General features: G+C 37.4%; 1 protein-coding gene across 1 annotated transcript; it reads left to right on the top strand.

Moving 5' to 3' along the window:
• Positions 1–455: 455 nt before the first annotated feature.
• Positions 456–21,132, top strand: LOC147235281 (HHIP-like protein 1). Its single transcript, XM_086178400.1, has 14 exons — positions 456–1,526; positions 7,102–7,366; positions 8,393–8,672; positions 8,759–8,884; positions 9,219–9,362; positions 12,004–12,116; positions 12,440–12,580; positions 13,269–13,343; positions 14,556–14,682; positions 14,889–15,034; positions 15,908–15,989; positions 16,564–16,646; positions 16,943–17,233; positions 19,651–21,132. Exons 1-14 carry the CDS (start codon positions 1,227–1,229, stop codon positions 20,379–20,381), a joined length of 2,904 nt encoding a protein of 967 aa, XP_086034526.1. The 5' UTR covers positions 456–1,226; the 3' UTR covers positions 20,382–21,132.
• The last annotated feature ends 1,077 nt before the right edge of the window (positions 21,133–22,209 follow it).

Genomic DNA, 22,209 nt, shown 5'->3' with positions numbered 1-22,209 from the left:
TTCATGAAAAGAAAAATGCCTACACTCTTGTCTGCTAAGTGCTCACAGAAGATTAGAAAGCACGCCGAGAGAATCCATTGGTCTCGACTTCCAGCACACGTCCTGATTCATCAAGCCACACATGCACACACACCAACAAACACACACCAGTGTGAGTCCGTCTGGAAAAAAAACAGAGAAAGGGAGGCGGTCTGGGAATGCTGAAGGGGGAAAGGGGAAGGGGGGGCGGCAGGAGAGAGATGGAAAGCTGCAGCTTTAGGGCAATATAGACCGCATTCTATGGGGAGGAATGCACATGTCTTTGTAGAAGAGCGAAGGAGCAAATGAAAAGACGTGAGGAGGAGACAAGGAGGTGGAGGAAGGAGGCAAGGAGGGAGGGATCTAAAGCTGAGCTGCAGCGTGGCTCTGTGTCTGAATGAAAGGACCTCTCTCTCCGTCTCTCCTGCTGTCTGTGTGTTTGGCTTCCGTCCCCCTGCTGCACATGTCCGGAGTCAACCACGCTGGACTTTTGAGTCACTTTAAGCTGGAAGAAAACATCTCGCACTAACCTTGACCGGAGATGCAACGCTGATTTTCTTATGCTTTTTGTTTTCTTTTTTTTTTGTTTCTTCACAAAATCCCTCTCTTAAAAAAGTTGGATTACAGGAAAGTAGTATGGCTACTTTTACTGAGGATTCTTCAACATCCAGCAAAGATATTATCATCTGATGGACATTAAAAAGCTCACTGAGAGGATTTGGAAGTGTCTTCCTGGAGAATTCATACTGTGATCTGCATTTTACTGAGCACAATCTCACCACTTTTGCAGAACTTTGGAGTCTTCCGAATACCTTCTGGATGCCTCTGGATCACAAGTGTACAGTTTTTTCATACATTCCTGATACGTGGGCCGATGCTTTAGCTGCAGAAATTCTGAATACGTCGCAGGATTCTACACAAATTTGCAAGCAGGTGTGATGCTCGGTCAGTGTGTTTGAAACACACATTCGCAGACACACGCATCGCCCGAAACTATAGAGACCGGGACAACATCCATCCCTCATCCACTGTAACTTTGCTCGGCAGATGTGTAACATGTGCATGTTCTCACAGCAACTTCCTCACCTCATGCACTTGTGGTTTTTATCACCACCAAGCTCAACCTGCCGTACGCTGTCTTTACTGTTTTATTGCATCGCCAGAAGTTAGACCTGGATCATAGTGATACGCGCTTGAACTTAAAAAAAATGACTTCAAAAACCTTTATTTTGGTGCACCCTCAGACTTCAGGGTATAAATTCCTTCTTATTGCCCTGCTGTTATTTATCCGGACCTGGTGGGGGAGCTGTCACCCCCAGTGTTTGGATTACAAACCACCATTTGAGCCCCGGGAGCCACTGGTGTTCTGCAAGGAATATGCCAAATTTGGATGCTGCGATCTGGAAAAGGATCACGAGATATCAGTCAGATTTTACACCATTATGGACAACTTTGACCATTCAGGCTATGTAACCTGTGGCAGGTTCATACGTAACATCCTCTGCCAGGTAAGAGAAAACACAACAATTTGCAAAAACACTGGAATACCATTTCACCTTGACTTCTTATTTAATGAGCAAATCATAAATAATCATTCAAACAAATTGCGAAATTCATGAAGGCAGTTTTTGATAAGTGTGAAATCACAATTTATATTACAAGGTAAATTAGATATCAGACTGGCCTTGAATTAAGATCATTGTAAGCAAGTAACTTCGATGAAACTAAAGGGATTTTCGGTTAATTTCAATATTACTCTACAATTTACTGTCACTGAATAAACCTTAATAAACCAACAAGCATTTGAAGGTGTGACCAAATCACTTGAAGACAAAAAAAAAAAAAGAAAAATTTAAATGCTTCAATGTTTGAATATTTGCCTGAATATTTAAATACTTGACAAACAAAACATGTATGCATTATATTTTTGATTTTTTTTTTTTCCCCCCATAAGAATGAGTCCTACAGGGTACATCTGTTTCGGCATCCTTTCTGAGTCAACTGATGTTACGCAGATCCCAGCAAGGAGCCCCCCAGCTCTGCTTTACTGGAAATAATAAAGCTCGCACTGCCTACTGATTGTATAATTAGGTGCTGACACTGCAGCTCACACACTAAGTCTATGTAATTTGAGAGAGCTCCACTAACACACACACACACACTTGCCTGCGTTATTTAGATGCAACCCTTGTTTCAAAGAGAAAATGAAAACTTGGCTCAGCTGCGTCCTTAGATTAACACTCTAATCTGAATTTCTGAAGCCGTGTGAAAGCAAACAAACCGACGGAGAGACGTTATTACATCATGCACTGTGTCTATTACATCATTCACTATGTTGAGATGGTTACAAATCTCCTGACCCTAAAATATAGGTTTGCCATCATGATTGTAATTAAAGTCCACGGTGGTTACTTGTGAGCACTGCAGGGTGAGTGTAATGACAGCGCTGCAGTGCACGTAAGACTCTCTTTGAGTAAAATATAGTTTGAGAACAATGAAAATAAAATCACTTGTAACGCAAAGGGCTTTCCTTTTATAACCAGCGTTTGTTTTCCAGCATTTAAAGCGGAATTGTTTCTTGTAACACAACCACACCTAATGTAATGCATCTGAGCAAACGTGCGACCGCTATTTCTCCTGATTTTGAGCTTTTTTTACCAAGTGGTTCTCTGTATCTTTTTCACATCACATTTACCCAAAGCCAAAAAGGTGAAGGGACACTGTGGTTTTCAGCTCAAAAGACTAGAGGTGGTCGAGTTAGTCCTCAAAAAGATAAACCGACACAGTGAGGCACTCTGTCCCAAATGTGCTGTAGGCGCCTCCTGGTGCATATATTAATGATATACTAGACACATATAAATATTGTAAGGGAGAGAGAGGCAGACAGACAGAGAGAGAGAGCCTGGCAAGAAACTGGCAAAAAACTGCCAGCATCCATCTGCTTAACTGACCAAACAAACATCCATTTCCTCCCCTGGCCAGAACACAGGATGTATCAAGTTCCTACACAAAGAGTGTGAATGCATAACAGCAAAGGACATTTAAAAAAAAAAGAGAAATACTGAAAGGGGGGGAGATTTTCTGGAAAATGTGTTTTATAAATACAGTATACATATATACTGTATGTATATATGTGTGTGTGTGTGTGTGTGTGTGTGTGTGTGTGTTTGTGTTTGATGACAAGCAAAAGTTGTTGCTCTCCTCCCCTGATCCACCTTTTGAAGTAATAACAATCACATCCACAACGCAACAATAACATTGTAGGGTTTTTTTTTCTGGTTTTTTTGGATCATTTAAAACAATGTAACAGTTTTCCTATTATGATTCCCTTGTGTTGCACTAAATCAGGACGATACAATAAATGTTTTCCCATTTTTGCTTTAGAACATTATCACAACAAATGATTTTAGTACTGAGCTCCATCCATAACATTTTTCTCCTTACATATTCAAGAATTAATAAATTACCTGTACAAGACAAAATGGAGACACCCCAATATGAACAGGGTGTTTGCTGGTTAATTCAGAATTAAGAGATAATACAGTCCTTTGAATTCCCTACTGTATTTATGTAAATTTTCATAGAAGATTAATGGACGTATTGAACAGGGTTAGATGGGTCAAAGAAGGAAACAATTTATGTACATTTTCATGTATATTGTCTAAGCTTTGTGTAAATATATATATATACATATATATACATACATATATATATATATATATATATACACACACACACACACACACATATATATATATATATATATATATATATATACATGTTGCAAATTAGATAAGCAAAGTTCACACATAGTGTTCCATCATTTAGATCAAGATCAGAGAAAGGACTCCAATAAAATGTCAATGGCAGACATCAGATAGTACATGCCTGCACCCTATGTGGACCAGGAAAAGATTAAAAAAAGTAAAGCATGTTTAACATATAAACACATGTTTATATGTAGAGCAATGCATACCTTAGCATGTAGTTGTTACCAGACAATCCAGCTAAACACGAACAGTTCTGTTGATCTAAAGAACAGGATCAGCGGAAGTTGCTGTGGATTTTCTTAAATCCCAAAGTGAAAACTTCATTTACTTTGTATAATAAACAGCCCTTAAAGTTATCAATTAATTTTAAAATTGAATCCTGAACTGGAATCTGATAGATTGGATATAGAATATAGTAAGATATCGTTTGAAATAGTAACAAGATGTCCAGGAACGCATTCCTTCATTGTGATTGTTCATAGGTCAGGAAGTCTGCATCAAAAGTAGTCTTTAACTATTGTTTACTTTTCTTTTAAAGAAAAAAAAGATAGAGGCTGATAATAAGTAGTGATATTGATGTTCTGGCAGCATATTGTATGTGTGACAGAACTCAATCGTTTATAACGGTGTCTTACTTTGTTTGTTATCACCCCCATCAAGGTTTTGCATATTAACATTAAAAGACAAACAACACATTCTAAGTTTAGTAAATGTATGTCATTGATGTCTGAAGAATAATGGGAATTCATAAAATAATATGACTGACATTAGTATTAAAAAATTCCCCTTTTTTCACTTTCTATATTAATGATTCACAGTACGTCATACTTAATGTAGTTTTTTGACCTGGACATGCACAAATAAATGTATGCGGAAATTATTTATGCCGCATACCCCTGTTCCTTGCGAAAAAATAAATAAAAATAAAGGATGCTTGTTTAAATGTACCAATGAAACCAATGCAAAAAACTGGGGATTGTCCTGTTGTGCGTATTTTGTCACGAGTATTGTCTTTTTCATTACATTAAGCTAAGAGTGTGTAACAGTTGCACCGTTTCTCACACAGATGCTGTGAGTGATGAAAGGTCAGTTATTTTTTTGTCAAAAATGCTGAAGGGAAACAAACAGACTTTGAATAGGCTTCTCGTGTATTTTTCCCATTAGGGTTGGAAGCGCGGCTCTACTTCAGGTTCACCGACGGGTAATAGTTATATTTTCCTGTGTTTTGCATTTGCAGTGGGACTCCTCTCACTTGCTCAAGGCTGTTTTTTAATGTGAATTGGTCATTACAATCAAATTATTAGGCAAGATGTCGCCTGCCAGCAATTTTGACTTATATTGTATGAAGTTTACAGGTTAGTGATGTCACTTGTTTAAATCTTAATATATATAAAACACAAGCAGTCTCATTTTGTGCAGGCTACGAGTAAGTATAACATACATTCACATAAGCAAAAAAACATCTTGATATCCTATAGACTCAAAACCACAACATTCAGTTTTAACCCATATGTATTATTTCAATTCTACAGATGTTTGCTGACCTTTTCAGAGCTTTTGACATCATGTTACAAGATTGACAAATGTGTTTTTAAGAGGTAATTCCTCACTCACATATAATAGAATCTGGCCTTAAACGACACAAAAATGCTTCTGCTGGTCATTCAGGATTCATTAAACATGAATCGCATTGACTTTTCCCGGATGTTGTGGATCAGCTGGGATTTCGGGATGCTCTTCAAAGCATTTTTTGGTCAGGCTGTTCTGTTGCTGAGCATCAATCTCTCATTTAACAGTTCGGATGTTGTTCCCCCTTTGTACCAAGAGTTGACTATTCAGGGAGTGGCTGACATCGTGGTTGTGACTTAATAACTGGCTGGACTTCGGTGGGATCCATTTTTACCATTTCTACACTTACAAGAAGCACACAGGCTGTTTATAACCAAAATCCAGACTAGTCACAGTGAGGCGGGAAGAAGCTGCGGTGGAATAAATACACCAATCATCTATTTATGTATGTTCTTAACTCCCCTCCTGAGATACATATTTGACTTGGAATGGATTTCATTATGTATAAAATGCTATACTGATGAATATAGTGAAACATTAGTTGCAATACCGGCAGCCTGGGGGATCTGGAGCCTATTTCCGTCAAAAGCCATCAAATAACAGTATCAAATGCACTTAGGGACAGGATCATTCAACGTATTATGAAATAGTACAATTCCGAGACACTTCTTTCAGCGACTACATGGTCAAACTGCTTACTTAATAAATACAGATAGGGCTTGCATATATTGACACATGAAGTGCATTTGATCTGAAAAACATGACGTCAATAGAGTATTTTTTCCAGGGGTGAACTTTGTGATGGCAGCAGATCTTTGGCTTCCTACAGCAATTTAAAAAGAGCGTGTTTTCTGATATCTTCTCATTATGATCTTTATAAGTTGACACTCTTCCCAAACTTAAACGTGTCCAATTTTAATCTCCATTGATCTTAAACTACAAAATGTGTTCAAACTGTATACTCCTGCCATGACACTTTCAAAGGTCATCTGGTAATCATTTTATTATTTTCATTATTTTTTAATACATACATTCCTATTCTTATCTAGGCCATAATCATAAGACTGCACTGAGCTCAAAAGATTTAGCACTTTTTTTTTTTTTTGATTTTATTTTGCGTACAGAAAACTAAAAAAGTGTTTTTACAACAGGCCTATGGTATGTCTTGTTTGCTAATTTTAACTACAGCTTCAATTGCTCTGTAATATTAACAGTCATTTGATCTGAACCAATGGTCTTTACCAAAACCTCATCGAGCTCTTTTTGCCTGAAATCAAACATTGCATTGATATGATATAAAGCGTGCGCAATTCGTTATGCACTGATTTTTTTGGACTATTTGTAAGCATAGATTTAGGTTCATTTTCACACCAGGTGCTGGCAGAATCCCTCTGAAATATTTCTAAAATACAAGCATAATAGAATGGATATTTATATTCTTTTTTTTCTGCTCATATGTATTTGCTTTCGATATGCCCGGTCCTTCATGAACTTCATGAACTTCAAAATTAATCCTTGACTGCTCAGAGTAGTTATTTATAGATCAATTGCCCAAATGAGATTTAATACCATTTACAAATAAAACCTCTAAACAGCTGTTTTTCACATGGGACCAACTTCATAAGGCTGTTCTGGGAAAAAAAAAAAAAAAAAAATCAAATACAGTTTAGTCCTTTTGAAAAAGTGATTTAAAGGATCTTAATAACAAAGAAAAAGAAAATAAATACTATCTCTTTCTGTCCAGGAGTGTTCACCATATGCAGCCCATCTGTACGATGCTGAAGATGCAAACACACCAATGAGGATTCTTCCCGGTCTGTGCGGTGACTACTGCTCGGACTATTGGAGGCTGTGCCGCTACACCCTCAGCCTCCTCCTTGAGGACCTGGGGAGCCCACCACAGTTTGCAAACTTCACCACCGCCATAGAGGAAGACCAAAGGCAGTTCTGTGACTTTCTGGAGCTGAAGGATAAACAGTATTGCTATCCGAATGTTTTGACAAATGAAGGTAAAGTTGAGTTAACCTGGTGAGAGGAATTTCCAGCAGCGTCTTAAATTTGTTTAAATTCAGTCATGTTGTGTTTGCAGTGGTCTTAGATAACAACCAGCTGTCGTGTCAGTCGGGACAATCAAAGGGTCTAAATGACAGGCTTTCCGCTGTAATGTGATTGAAGTGGGACTAAAGCTAGGTGGAAAAAGAATAAAAAAAATACAAAAGGGAGTGTAAACCTGCTAAATCCAAAATGAAGGACCATGTAAAATAAAAATACTGTTGAAAGAATTCCAAATGCAAGGCTTAAAAAAGGACCTATAAACGAAATCCCTTTGCAAACTCCAAACAATTAAAATAGCCCCAAGACAAAGGGAGACAAACTAGCAACTAAAAAAACGGGGGGGGGCAGCTATTTTTACACACTGAAAACTAATGTGAACAGATGGTGCCAAACAGATTAACTATATATTTTTAATCAAAAAAATGAAATTACCCCTAGCATCCCACAAGGCAGAAAAATTAGACAAAAAAACAAACAAACAAAATATAAATCTCAAGGCCAATTAAATGCACATTGATTTCATGAATTTGAATTAATAAAAAGAGAGACTACATTATTGCCAATGAGCAAGATCTTTTTTTTTAATGCCATAAAACTTAAAGAACGTGTTTTTGTGATTAGAAAAATAAATATGCTTGAAGAAATGCCTGCTCTTTCTAAACTGAAATAACGCGGGGCTCCGAGGTTAGACTCCCTTACGTATCAGGAAATTATTGGCCGATAACCTGCTGATATCCAGAAACAATCTGCTATTAAATCTGCTTCACAATTTACAGAATTAAGTCATTTTACCTCAGTTGCAGTGCGGAAGTGATGTGTGCAGAGTCCATAATTTTACCACACATTGCAAAAATAGCAAGCTTCTGAAGAGGTTCATTAACTACATAAGAAGTCTCTACAACAGAACTCATAGTAAACCTTCAAACGCTGCAAAATGCAACTCATTCTTTTGCTTTCTCTGCGATTCTCTCCGTTTCCAGACCTCAATGCAAACCTCGGCTCGGTGCGAGAGGATTCCGAAGGCTGTCTGGAGCTGTGCTTACAGGAGGTTGCAAATGGGCTGCGCAACCCGGTGGCAATGATCCACGCAGATGATGGAACTCATCGCTTCTTCGTGGCAGAGCAACTGGGTTATGTGTGGGTGTATCTGGCCAACGGTTCCAGGATCGACCGTCCGTTCCTAAACCTCACGCGCGCCGTTCTCACCTCACCCTGGGCTGGAGATGAAAGGGGATTTCTCTGCATGGCTCTGCATCCAAGGTTCATTCGCTCACAATCGCAATCATTATCTCTACATGACAACTTGTCATATGGACTTGTATATTTCTCTTCTCCTGTGTGTGTAGTTTCACAACGGTCAGAAAAGCCTACGTTTACTACTCCGTGTCTGTTAAGAAGGAGGAAAGGATACGAATCAGCGAGTTCACGCTCTCAACGCATGATGATAACCAACTTGACCACTCCTCTGAGAGGTGAGAAGGTCAGAGGCAGACTTAAATTGGCGAAAAAAAAATATGAAAAAGGGGTGTTTTTTTAGTAATATGTCAACATTTTAGATGAAGGATGCCATTTGGTTGAAAGTTTGACGGTGAGCTACATGATGAAATAAACCGGTTGTAAACTGTCTTTGACATTACAGTTGACTACAGCCTGACAGACATTTCTAAAAAAAAATGGAAAGCACCCGCCTCAAAAAAAATCTAAAAAATGTTTTCATTGTATCGTGTATAACAGGATATTATTTTTGAAAAGGTACTTCACATCATCCCTGAATATTAAGAGTATCTCTTGTGTCTCCACTTGCAGAACCATTCTAGAGGTGGTAGAACCAGCCTCCAATCACAACGGTGGACAGCTTCTTTTTGGCCACGATGGGTATCTGTACATCTTTATCGGGGACGGCGGTCGAGCCGGGGACCCGTTTGGAAAGTTTGGCAATTCACAGAACAAGTGAGTCCAAATACACAAATATGTTTGCATCCCTCAGCCTCAGTGTTGTTGCATGTTAACATGCAGGTGTGCTGCAACAGCAAGGCAACACGTGCTTTGTAATTGGTCTAAGTGTGAGGCGTCTTTCAAAACTTTTGTTTTGTTTGTAATTTCAAGGGAATTTTCCACAGAGGATAAAAAAAAAAACAAAAAAAAACAGCTTTGAGTGTTCTGTTTTCCCAAGCGGTGTTGATTATAGTTTAACCACCATCCAGTTGTTTTTGAGGTTTTGGAGACAAAAGTATGCGTAGAAAATCTCTCTCTCTCTCAATTTTGCGTAAAATTGAAATAAGTCTTGAAAGTCTAAGACGGTTCACATAAGTGGTTTGTCTTTCTTAATGCAAATTCCCCCTCGCCAATCTTCTTGTATTAAAAAATAAAATAAAATAAAATAAAAATATTCTCATCTGTTTGTTATGTCAGTAATAATAATTCAAGGTTAGAATTGATTTCTCAGAAACCCGCATTCCTGAAACATTCTTATTGTTAACTTTTGAATACGAATGTTATGTTAAATTATGCTATATTGTTATGTTGTTTCCTTAAGTTTCCTTCTGATTTGTCACAAAACTTTAAACTAAACTTCCGGCTATGTACAGGAAAAACTAATTTGAACACCATCTGAAGTGAGCTTTGCATTTGGAGGCTCAGATGTCACAATCTGTGGTTTTTCCAAGTTTACCTTCTGTGAAAAAACCCTTCATGTTATAAATGGATATCATGCCTTTTTCTACTTGTTACTTCAAATCAGTTTCCAGTTATAATCCCTTAAAGGCCAGAAGAAAGTGCAATTATGTGTTCATGCCAAGAACAGTAGTTATTAAAGGAGCTTAGAATAACATGACTTAAGAGCAATACTTTTCCGAGTGTTTTATTTTATGAACATTACCTCGAGATCCAAATTACTCTCATTATGATCACAAGATAAGACACAAAAGGGGTGGTGTGGCTCAGCTGTTAAGAGCATTTGTCTGGGAACCAAAAATTCTTGGTTTGATTCCTGAGCTCCTTCTAGTCAGTTGAAGTGATGCTGACCAACCACACACTCCTACAGCTCATGCTCATGATTGTTCAAAATGCAGTGAACAATTTCCCATGAGAGATTAATAAAGTAGTCTACATTACAAAAAATTAAATACATATAAAACAGTACACTTAATGCGGTACTTCTAAAAACATATTTAGAGTTGTGATATTAAAAGCAAGTGATGTAAATTCATGCAAATGATTGACACACACACAAACACACATATACACACGTACATAGAAATATAATAAAACAATACATATGTCAATCTTCTTTTCCATTTCGGTTTATCCCTTTACTCATTAATTAGTTGATGAAATGCTTTGCTGCTACTTTCCAATACGTATTTGCCATCGTTTTGCATGCCAACATTACCATCATTAAATAGGAGGATGACATTTAGACATTCACAAATCATGGGCCAAAGAACTTTAAAAAACCAACAAGAAAACAACAAAAAAAACCCAATATCCATTCAGTTTGCTTGATGTTTCAAAGTTTGTGTCCTCAAAATCATGTCTAGAGTGAAAGATGAAAGCATTAATATGACATCCTATCAAAGAGCGTACGAAATTATACATGGGGCCTCAGATATTTTGAGACCGGATGCAGACACCTCCTTTTCAGACAGCTATAATTTAGCTGTTTAGCTGCTTCTGAGGGGGCTTGTTGACATGCAAAATTAGCTGCTCTGGGAATGAGGGAGGAAACACCCTGCCAAGTCTAATATTGACTCTACACATTGCGGGCCACCACACACTAGTGTGTGGAGGGGAGCTACGGGTGGGACTGAAAAGATGGGAGGGGCAAAAGGGGGAGCTGTTGTCAATTTAGACTATAGGTGGCAGACTTGGGCCGGGTCTTGTTTTGGACATGACAGGTAACACTTTTCAACAAAGAAAAACAAAAACTGAGGAGAGCATGAGGGGAGAGGTAGCACTGCTGTAAACCGTAGGTGGAAATGTAGGGGGGTTACAATACGTTAAAAGGTCCTGGGTTGAAAATGGAAATAAAGAAAATACATTTAAATTGGGAAAAGTCGAGCTCTTCGTGCAAACTATGATGTTATTATACATTACATATTTTTCGGTTTGCCCCTGTGCACCATATTTTCATTCATAATAATGAGAATCGATCGGATTATTCTACCAATGAGATTATCATATGCTTGATAAGTGATTAATTGCAAAGAAACTACAACAGATACACAGATATACAACAGATCTTTTTTGATATTTTGAAATTAGTCCAAATCTTTATCTAAAAATGTACAAATAAAAAAATGCAGCTAAGCACAATGTAAAATATTCATATTTGAAATACTGTTGGCAAGGCAGCAAGCAGAGGTATCAGTGGAATAATAGCTACAGTCCTGCTGAGTATGCTGTCATGGAAATGTTGGAGTGTGACAGGAGGGTGCAAAGTAGGGAAAGAGAAAAACACATTTTGTGGAAATAAAGAAATATGAATTTTGACAGCATATTCACTCCCAGAAACTCTATAGCTAATTGATATTTAACTTCCACATCCCCAAAGCTGACAGCATCATTATGTCTGTCTTTTCTCTGTATATAGGTCAGTACTTCTTGGCAAAGTGCTGCGCGTTGATGTCAACAACAATGATGATGGCGCTCCTTATAGCATTCCTTCAGACAACCCCTTTGTGGGCGAGAGAGAGACACGGCCTGGTAAGTCCTTCACTGTTGCAACCATGCAGCTGATACAAACATCTATACTGTGATTTAATAAATAAAAATGCTTGTAACCTACTCTGGCTGGAGCTTTCTGATCTGGATCAAAGGGACAAAAATAAGGATAAAAGTAACCATCAGGTCTTGAAATGTGCTTTTCCAAAGTAGGATTATATTACGAAGCAATGATTTTGATTTTTAAATGTATTTATTTACTTTTCTTATTTAATTTCATCTTTAAATGATGAGATTAGTCCACAAGTCCACAAGTATCTTTGCTACGTCACTATGCTTGCCTATCTGCGTTACATCCCTTGCAGAAATCTATGCTTATGGAGTGCGCAACATGTGGCGCTGCTCTATTGACCGGGGGGATCACGCCACTGGCTTTGGACGAGGCAGGATGTTTTGTGGTGATGTTGGACAGAATAAATATGAGGAGGTGGACATAATTGTCAAAGGTGCGTTGTCTTAGGCGTGCAGCCAGATTTCAGAGAAAATGCTTGTTTTCAATGTTTGTTTTTTCATGAAACTTTGGTTGTCATCTTTAAGTCGGCAAAAAGGCAAGTCTGGTCACTTTGCACTGTTTATGCATATTTGTTGTTGTTTTCTGGATGAGGCTAGTGATTTATTTTAGGGAATCAGCCACCCGGTATTCAAATTGAGATCATCATTACATTTTTAAACATTTGCATTAGCATCTCGAAGATGTTCAGTGACATGAAACAATCCATGGTAACATTATTCACATTATTATTTGACTGATGAAAAAAGTTATACCTCATCTTTTCTTTGCCAGAAATACAGCACAAGTAGCTTAAAAAGAACACAATTAATAATATCAGGTCCATATACTAAATATAGGTTCCTATATTATTGTTAAATGTCAAAAGTCATTGAATTATAACATAGAACTGCTTGAAAAGTGTACTTAACTATTCAGTCATGATTTGCAAGATTCAGCCAGCTATAAAACACCTTGTATGCTATGTGTGGGGTTTTCTTTAGAATTAGAATAAAAAGTCTGCAGAACTACAAATGGGCGAGCGAAATGATTGAAAAAGCGACTTTCTTCTTGGCTCTTTCACCTGTCATGCTAAAAAGGAAAATATCTTAGCATTTTTCAAGCCTATCTATTTCTGTTTAAAGGGGGCAACTATGGATGGAGAGCGAAAGAAGGCTTCAGTTGCTATGATCGCAAACTCTGCCAAAATTCATCTCTAGGTGAGCTGGTTTCACTGATTCGCAGGCATGATATTATTATTTATTGCACGAGAAGGCACAAAACTCATCCTCCTTGTGTGTGTGTGTGTGTGTGTGTGTGTGTGTGTGTGTGATAGTGTTTAAAAAGCCAAAAATATAAAGTCAGTGTCATCTACAAACAAAATGCTCGCAAATTACATACTATGCCTTGTTGACAATGCTGGATGAGCACTTTTAGACATTTTGAATGTAAATACGTAAATAGGTATACAGACAAACAACCGTTCACTCACTCATTTGGGGCAATTTTACCATTTTTTTCCAATTAACCTGCTGCATGTTTTTGGACTGCGGGAGGAAAACACATTTTTTTTCTTTTTTTTTTTTTTTTCTTGCATATTGTCTCACAATAAATTGGAATTGTTAGTCACAATTCCAATTGCAATCATTTTCTGAGTGATACATGTTTTCAAATGCCGCTGTAGCTGAACAAGACATTCATTTTGTCTCTCATGCCGACACAACGTTTGTGATGACCGTTGATTATGTACTCATTCATCTTTCCATCAAACCTCTACTTTCTAAATGCTCCTGTCTCCTCTGTATTTAGTCTTTTAGTCATTTACAGAATTATTCTTAGTTGAGCACGTAGAGAACGAACTAATTGAACATGCAATCTGAGTAAACATGAAATTCCATACCTGTTTTAGACCTTTTATTCTCCATTTGGGGAAATGAGCCCTGAAGTGTTCTGTTCATTTGAGCTACATGCCAAACTTTCCAATCACACATTTATCTTCCGGCTGCTCCCTTCAGGGGTCACCGCAGCTAATTTAATTCCTCCATCTGACCCTATTCCCTGTATCCTTTTCTCTGACACCAATTGACTTCATGTACTCTTTCACTCCGTCCATAAATCATCTGTCCGGCCTTCCTCTGGGCCTCCTGCCTGACAATTCCAACCTCGGCATCCTTCCACCAATATATTCACTATCCCTCCCTTGTACACGGCCAAGTCAAGGCCTCTCTGACCTTATCGCCACTGATTCGTATATTTAGTTTTGGCACACGTTTTACATTGGATGTCCTTTCTGGCGTGACCCTCCGCATTAATCCGGGCTTGGAACCGACTCAAAAAGACACTGAGGCTGCAATACTTTCCAATAATACCTCAATGTATCCGCTTTCTAAAAACATCATAGATCGTTACATCGAGCTTCTTTGAAATTCCAGATGACGTCCTACCCATCTTCGCCTATCCCCACAAGCTGGGCAAATCAGTGACAGGAGGATACGTTTACAGAGGCTGCCAGATGCCAAACCTCAATGGACTCTACATTTTCGGGGACTTCATGAGCGGGTAGGTATTCCTGTTACTTTGACTTCTTTTTTTTTATTTTCTTTCCTTTTAAAAAGTGGTGAGAAACACAAACAATCTGAGCTCACTTATTTAAGACCTACAGAAAATGCATTGTACTGTATATAAAGTATATATAAAGTGTCATATCACGATAGGAATGTTTTGGTTTTTGCGTTTGGATATATGAGAATTTGGTTTTTTTTCAGGCGTCTGATGTCTTTGAAAGAGCAACTGGCAACAGGTGAATGGAAGTATACGGAGATCTGTATGGGAAGAGACCAGACCTGCAGATTCCCAAAACTCATCAACAGCCACTATAAGTACATCATCTCTTTTGCTGAGGATGAGGCAGGTAATGATTCTACCCCTGTGTTTATTTGTTTATTTCATCATAAGAAAAAGCATGCGTTATACGGTGAAAGTGATGCATATTTTACAGGTTAAGAGTGAAATGTATGCAGGTCAAGCAAATGTAATATATCTACGGTGTGAGAAACAGTTTGAAATACACTCTCTGATATATAAGTTGTATATATTTCACATAGAGCATGAAAGTGATCCTGAGTCAGTTGGCATAAAACAACCAAGTCCTCCTATTGATAATGTTACGTGATCTTTAAACTATGCTGTACTAACAAAAAGAATTGTGAATCATCTATGAAACAGATTGATGTTGCATTCAGCCATTTATAAACCCACAAAAATTAAGATCGATAATTATACTTGAAACTGGATTTACATTTGTAGCCCACAAATTATGTAGCAGAAGAAAAACAATATGTTGAGAGGAACTTAGGTAGATATGGAGTAAGAGTCATTGACATCTTGTTGCTATGGAGACCCTATCAAGTCACTTGAAGAATAGTATATTACATTACATTACAGTCCTTTAGCAGGCGCTTTTATCCAAAGCGACTTACAAAAAGTATACACAGTATATATGTATACTGTACTTATAAAACACTGCCTATCTAGGGGCAGAATCATGAAAGACTCTTGACTTGGTTTGTATAATGAAAATATACGCTGAAATGTGCAGAGGAACACTCTGAGACCACTTTGAAAATCAATCAAAAAAAAAAGAAAAAAGAGGAAAGCTTATCTCTTTTTCCCCACTTCAGCTACTGAATCTCTCCCAACTCTTCCCTCGATGATATGTGTCGATACGGGTGTGAATCAATCTTACCCTCCCTGTCTTGCTTTCTCCATTCACTTTTCCTGCAAGGTGAATTGTATTTCTTAGCCACGGGGGCTCCAAGTGCGACAGCCAGAGCCGGCGTCATCTATAAGATAGTCGATCCTTCCAGGTGATAAAGTCACTACTCACTTGACTCACATACTGTACATTTTGGGGTTTGGTAGGATTTTGATCCAGTCATATTATAAATCCAGGCAGAAGAAAAAGATCCCTGAAATGACATGTTGTAAGGGACGTGTAGCCTATTTCTTAAGCTGCAGTTCCAATGATGACATAGAAGTTGCAAAGCAACATTAGCTTTAAAAGAATTGGTCATTCTTTATATGGATCACAAAATAAAAACTGAGCATTAGAATTAAATTCTTGGGAATTGACATTTATTTGTTTTGAGCAATGACATTTCTTCTGAATTGCGAGAGTAAAAGTAATACTGACAAAATCTTGTGTTGCAAAGTGCCTGTCAATCACATACATTTTTATCTATCATTAGTTAGTATTTTATCATTTTTGACTTTTAATGTGAATGTTGACTCAAAGATAAAATTGTTAGAATTGTTTTCAGACAAGCTATTAGATCTTAAGATTGTCCCATTAAAAGGTACATAAGAAACTAAGATCTGTAACTAAAGGAAAGCGTAACATATTTACAGACGGCTCGATCTGTTGTTTTACTCTGCTGACAGGCGAGCTGCACCAGGAAAGTGCAACATCAAACCCGCACCTGTCAAAATCAAAGGAAAGCTGATCAATTTCTACCCTCGACAAGGTAATAAATATGAAATCTCAAAAAAAAAAAAAAAACTGAAACATGTCAATGACTGGGTTTTCTATTTATGGTAATATATATTTTAGTATTTTATTTAAATGACACACTGAAGCCAACAAAACATGTTATTTGCACATTAATTTTAATTTTATTTGTATACTTAATATAAACTGTATTCATCTAATAAATTGCATTATTTCGATTTTAAAATCGAACTGATTATGTCGTGTAAGAGTAAACGTTATCGAGTTATCGCGATCGTTTGCTGCTGCTGAAAAATGTAATTATTTTCACAGAGTATGTGATCAACAAAAAACCAACCACAACAGCCGCGCCCACAACCACCACGACAAAAACGCCGGCGACAAGAAAAACCACGGCAACGAGAAAAACCACACCAGCCCCGCAAACAAGAAAACCGTCGAGAAAAGCCACTCCGCCGCCGCAGCCGACAGCAGCTTCAACGAAGAAACCATCGCCAACGACGATAAAAACAAGAGAGACACCTGCACCGCCAATAAAAGCAACAACAATAAAAACAGCTACTGTCCAGATGACAACTACTCCCACCAGATCCACACCCACTGGTAGGCTTACTGGTGTATCTGTTCGTCAAACCCAGCCCACCGTGACTCCGGCCACTAGATCCACTAACATTAAACCCACCCACGCACTGCCAAGTTATGGACACGCTCACACTGTCAGGCCTGGCCGTCTTCCCCTCTGTGCTTTATCCCTGCTCTATATATTAAAAGGGTGTTAGTAACGTTCACATTTTCGAAGATTTTTGTTTATTTTTATTTTTTTTTATATATATAAATTTTCTTTTTTGTTTTAATATTAGCCTTTTTACAGTTGATTTTTTTTTTTTTTTTTTTTTTGTGATGGTGTTTATTTAGTGGATAGAATCAGGCAGCACTTTATTGACAGAACACTTTCAGAGGCCCTGAAAAGTTTTCGTTGCCTCATATTAGCTGGGAAAAGTCAAACGGCGTCTCCGAGACATAGAAAAAAAAATCTAAAAAATAACAAAAACAGATATTTTGCACTTAACATCGATTCATGCATTCAATCAATATATATAGCTCTTATCCTGCTCTAAGGTTGCATGCAGGGGGCAGGGAAGGGGAGCGGGCCGGACCAGTAAAATCATTACCTACAAGTAACACTAAGTCTAAATTTTTCCTTTGGTTTAGTGTAAAGGAGGTAAATTTTAAATGTAATGTACAATCTGTATATGTAACGAACTGTTCGTCTAAGAAATACATGACAAATCAATATTAAAAATGAACATTAAAAAAGAATTGATGAAATTACACCCTAAAAATAATGGGAAAATGTGCCACAAGAATTTATCAGAAAATTTATCGGTAGCATGTATAAGAGGAGTTATAAAGTTTACAAGGCTAATGGGGGCTACTCTGGTTATTAAATCAATCTTTTAAATTTTGCCCGTTTTTTTTTTTGGGCTATCATTTTTGTGGTTTTTATAGAGATAAGAAAAGAAAAGACTGTTTTAACAATGACACTCGATGTTTTTTCATCAAAAACTCATTTTGTTTTCAATTTTTGAAGCAAAAAATACATTGCAAAGTTACCTTTTTCATTTTTTCCTTGCCCGTTTTTTTTTTTTGTTGTTTAAAAACCCACTGTATAAAACCCCCAGATGCATGTGAGAAAAAAAACGCATTTAGCCGCACTAACACAAAGATTTGATTTCACAAAATATTGTTCCGCGAGTCTGAGACCCCTGATGTATAGAGACGTGCAACCACTCACTCCCTCATGCACACGTCTGGAGAATTTTCGGGTCTCCAATTAACCTGCTGCATGTTTCTGCTTGCAGCGGCGCATCACTGTAATGATGTCAAATGAACCAGACACTGATAATGCATCAAAATGTTAACCTGTCAAAATCCAACGCCTTATTAAAATATCCATATATTATTATTCCAGTCCGTCACGGTCAGTATCATCATCGTGTAATAGAAAGAAGACATGCTGCTCAATATTAAACTATTACAGAAAATTTAAAATTTAAAATGCATTTGGCAGCTATGTTAAAACTAGTTTGCTTTGAATATTTATTGTGACTTTTTGGTTATGTTATACTGGCAATTACATTTGAGCTACCTATCTTATTTTTGCTAAAATGAGTGAATGAGTTGATTTTTCCTCTTGAGTTGATGAAGCCACTTGTCTTGAATACTATAATTATTGCACGTTTTCTGTTTTTTTTTTGGTCAGAATGAATGATAAGAAAATTAAAGCTTTAGTAAAGCACCATCAGACTGTTGCAATTGCAGAAACATTATCAAATATATATATTGTAAAATCCTTAAAATATATCACTTTAGATATTTGATTGAAACACAACTATTTTTAACCTACTTACTCTCACCTTGAACAATTGTGGCTCAAAAATCTGATTATTTAACTGTGTTTCTTTTATTAGATATATTTCTCATGACATAATACATGCAATGCAATTTAAACTTTCTGAAATAAATTAAGACAGGAAAATAGTCTATGGCTCTAATAGATGTTACATTGTGAAAATAACACTGTAGAGTAGTTACTATCTATTTAATAGAAGTTCTCTCCAACTTTGGATTTGGTTATATAGAAAAGGGAACTCATTTGAGGGTTGATTTAATGGAAGAAACATTTGCAATATATTGTGTAAGACCAAAGTTAGGTTAGTAATTTTCTTAAGTCCCTGTAGCATATTATTCTTTGTCAGGTACAAGAGTAAACCATGCAGAATAAATTATTTCTTTTTTTAATTTATGTTGATATTTATGATTACATGAAATCAGAAACATTGGCACTACTTATTTTAAATAAATGTTTCTGCATCAGCCCTGGTTTGGACATTCATCTTTGTGTGTTTGTGTTATCAATTTTATTTTTTCTTTATTTTGGCCTTTGAATGGAAAAATGTACGGTATGTCATGTCCAAACGAAGATTTAAATAAAGAGGGTGATTCTTTCTCTCCCTCAGGTTATCGCTCAACCACCACGACCGCAGCCTCCGCAACCGTTCAAACTCCAACCATCACCACACCTTCATCAAGGAAACATTTGAGACCAACTCAGTATTCCTCCAACTCCCAACTTTTCCCCTCACCTACTCCTCCGTCATCCACAATGAGGTCTATGGCTTTCACGGCCGCAAGTTACCCCGCTCGGGGGTCGACCACGCCGCGCTCGCCGTATTGGAGCCACAGGCCAGAGGGGTCTTCGAATAGAAGACCCGCGGTAAACACCACGACGCCCAGAACGCAAGAAGAAAAGCTGTGGTACGGGGAGAAGCTGGAAACAGCAGGGGAGGGTAACCAGATTCATAAGAGACCCAGAGGACGGGTCAGAGGATCCAAAAGGGGAGGAGGAGGTAACAGACTGCGCGTCGGCTCCGTACGACTGGTGAGCGCCGACGGTTTGCGGGATCGAGGAAGGGTCGAGATCTTTATACGAGGAGAGTGGGGTACCGTGTGCGATGACTTCTTCAGCAGCAAGGCCGGGACGGTGGTGTGTCGACAACTGGGCTTCGCCACGGTGCGGGCGGTGATGAAAAGGGCCGCGTTGGGCGAGGCGGACCGCAGCGTCAGGATCTTCCTGGATGATGTGGAGTGCGAGGGAGGGGAGAGATCGCTGCTGGAGTGCAAGAGAGCCAGGGTCGGGAAGCACAACTGCTCACATTCGGAAGATGTAGGGGTGATCTGCGGGAAGTAAATTACAATGAAGTCTATTTTCAACCCCAAAATCAATATGTTTAATTTCACCTATTGGTAAAACTCCGACACCGCACTTTTACCGACAATAAAAAGGAACCATGCACATGACAGTAGCGCAACCATTATTCGCAACACCTTATTGAGCATTTTCATTTTTATCTCCATTTAAAATTAAGATTTCCCAAACTTGTTCAAATAACTGGATACTAAAAGTCATACTATATCTGAAATCTAGCCAAAATTGAAGGGATAGAAAATAGTCAGAAAATTAAAACAGAGATAGGAATTATATTATCAACATTAACTTGAACGCTTGAGGTCACATTGATTGTTAGTTTATTCAACCTTGTTTCAAATGTCACATGCATTGAAATAAAAGTATCATATCTTGATTGTTTTTTTTTATTAGATATTTTTTGTGACAATCTACTTTCATGATGGTTTTTGTTTGAGAAAAATATATTTTTCAGAAATATTTTGAACTGCGCCCCCACCTATAACACAAATTGCTGGAAAATTTCACCACTGGCGGGTAAGGAGTTCATTACATCTTTCTATATGTTGTATTTACATACAAAGAGACATGAAATATGTATTTTTATATTGCTTCAGAACAGCAGGTCTATTTTCTAAAAGATGTAAAGGAAGTATTTATCTCTGAATGTAGTCTTAAAAAGAGGAAATGCTGGACATTCTGTACCTTGAATGTAATCGGATGTATCCACTCTTCGATGAAAAATGCAAGTTACTTGAGATATTAATAAAGTTTACTGCGAATCTGCCATATTGTTGTTTATCATTCTGAAACGGTGCAATCAAATGAGCTGATCGATGGCATCTTATACTTTTCCCCCTCTTTCTTTTATTTTGTTTCATTCTTTTGCCTCACTTGGTCGAGTCTAAAAGCAACTAATTAAATTTACAAGGCCCGTTCTTGCACAAAGTATCTGCTAATATCTGAAATAATCATATGAATGATAAAAAAATGAGAAACAGCCACTTTCCTCTGAAATGCTGCATCGCCTCTCATCAGTCACTGTTTGTTGTTGTTCAAACGCTATTTGAACCAGAATTTGTTCTGTGGCTGAAGAGGTCCATCTGTTCACAAATCATACAAATACAGATCAATACAGATGTTTATTTGGATGTTCAATACATCAATACAGATTTTAATGTCAGATAAGATTAATAGATCAGTGAGGAGGCTGGCAGCACTTCAGGGTTCTCTGCAACATTTTCCCACAGTGACAAGATTTTCTCTTTTAACTCAACAGTATTTTTAGGATGTAATTTTGTCAATTCTTTTTTGATAGTTTGTCATGTATTTTTTAGACGAACAGCTCATTACGTTTACAGACTGTATATTGCATATAAAGATTTTTATAATTGACTGGTTTACATCCTTTACACAAAAACAAAGGAAAAATTTGGAGTGCTTGTAACTTCAAGGAAATGATTTTACTGGTCCGGCCCACTTGACATCAAATTAGGCTGTATGTGGCCTCCGGACCAAAATCAGTTTGATACCCTTGATTTACATCATTTACTTTGGTATCAAAAAATGTAATAATAGTGGAAACCGCAAGGAACTTTGTATCGCAGTTATTTGTTTGGTAATAGAAATAAAGAGATTTGACTCGATGTTATAATGTACCATTTATAAGGAGCTTCACCCCATTGAAAATGGGCTTCATTTTAATCTTAATTTTTTTTTTTAAATCTTGTTTTAATGTTGAAGATTCATTAATTTAGATGAAAAGAATAATTGTGTCAGGTGGTCACGGTAGAGTACTGTAGATATTTACAGCAAAATACTATTATGTAAT

This window comes from Fistularia commersonii, chromosome 3 (genome assembly GCF_037954325.1).
Source record: "Fistularia commersonii isolate RoL2024-O1a breed Wild chromosome 3, RoL_Fcom_v1.0, whole genome shotgun sequence".
NCBI lineage: Eukaryota > Metazoa > Chordata > Actinopteri > Syngnathiformes > Fistulariidae > Fistularia > Fistularia commersonii.
This window is presented reverse-complemented; position numbering and strand designations above follow the sequence as displayed.

Coding starts and splice junctions, on each gene's coding strand:
- LOC147235281 (XM_086178400.1), top strand. CDS start 1,227: ATGACTTCAAAAACCTTTATTTTGGTGCACCCTCAGACTTCAGGGTAT. Junction 12,581..13,268: donor GGTGGACATAATTGTCAAAG/GTGCGTTGTCTT, acceptor TTCTGTTTAAAG/GGGGCAACTATGGATGGAGA. Junction 14,683..14,888: donor TTCGGGGACTTCATGAGCGG/GTAGGTATTCCT, acceptor GTTTTTTTTCAG/GCGTCTGATGTCTTTGAAAG.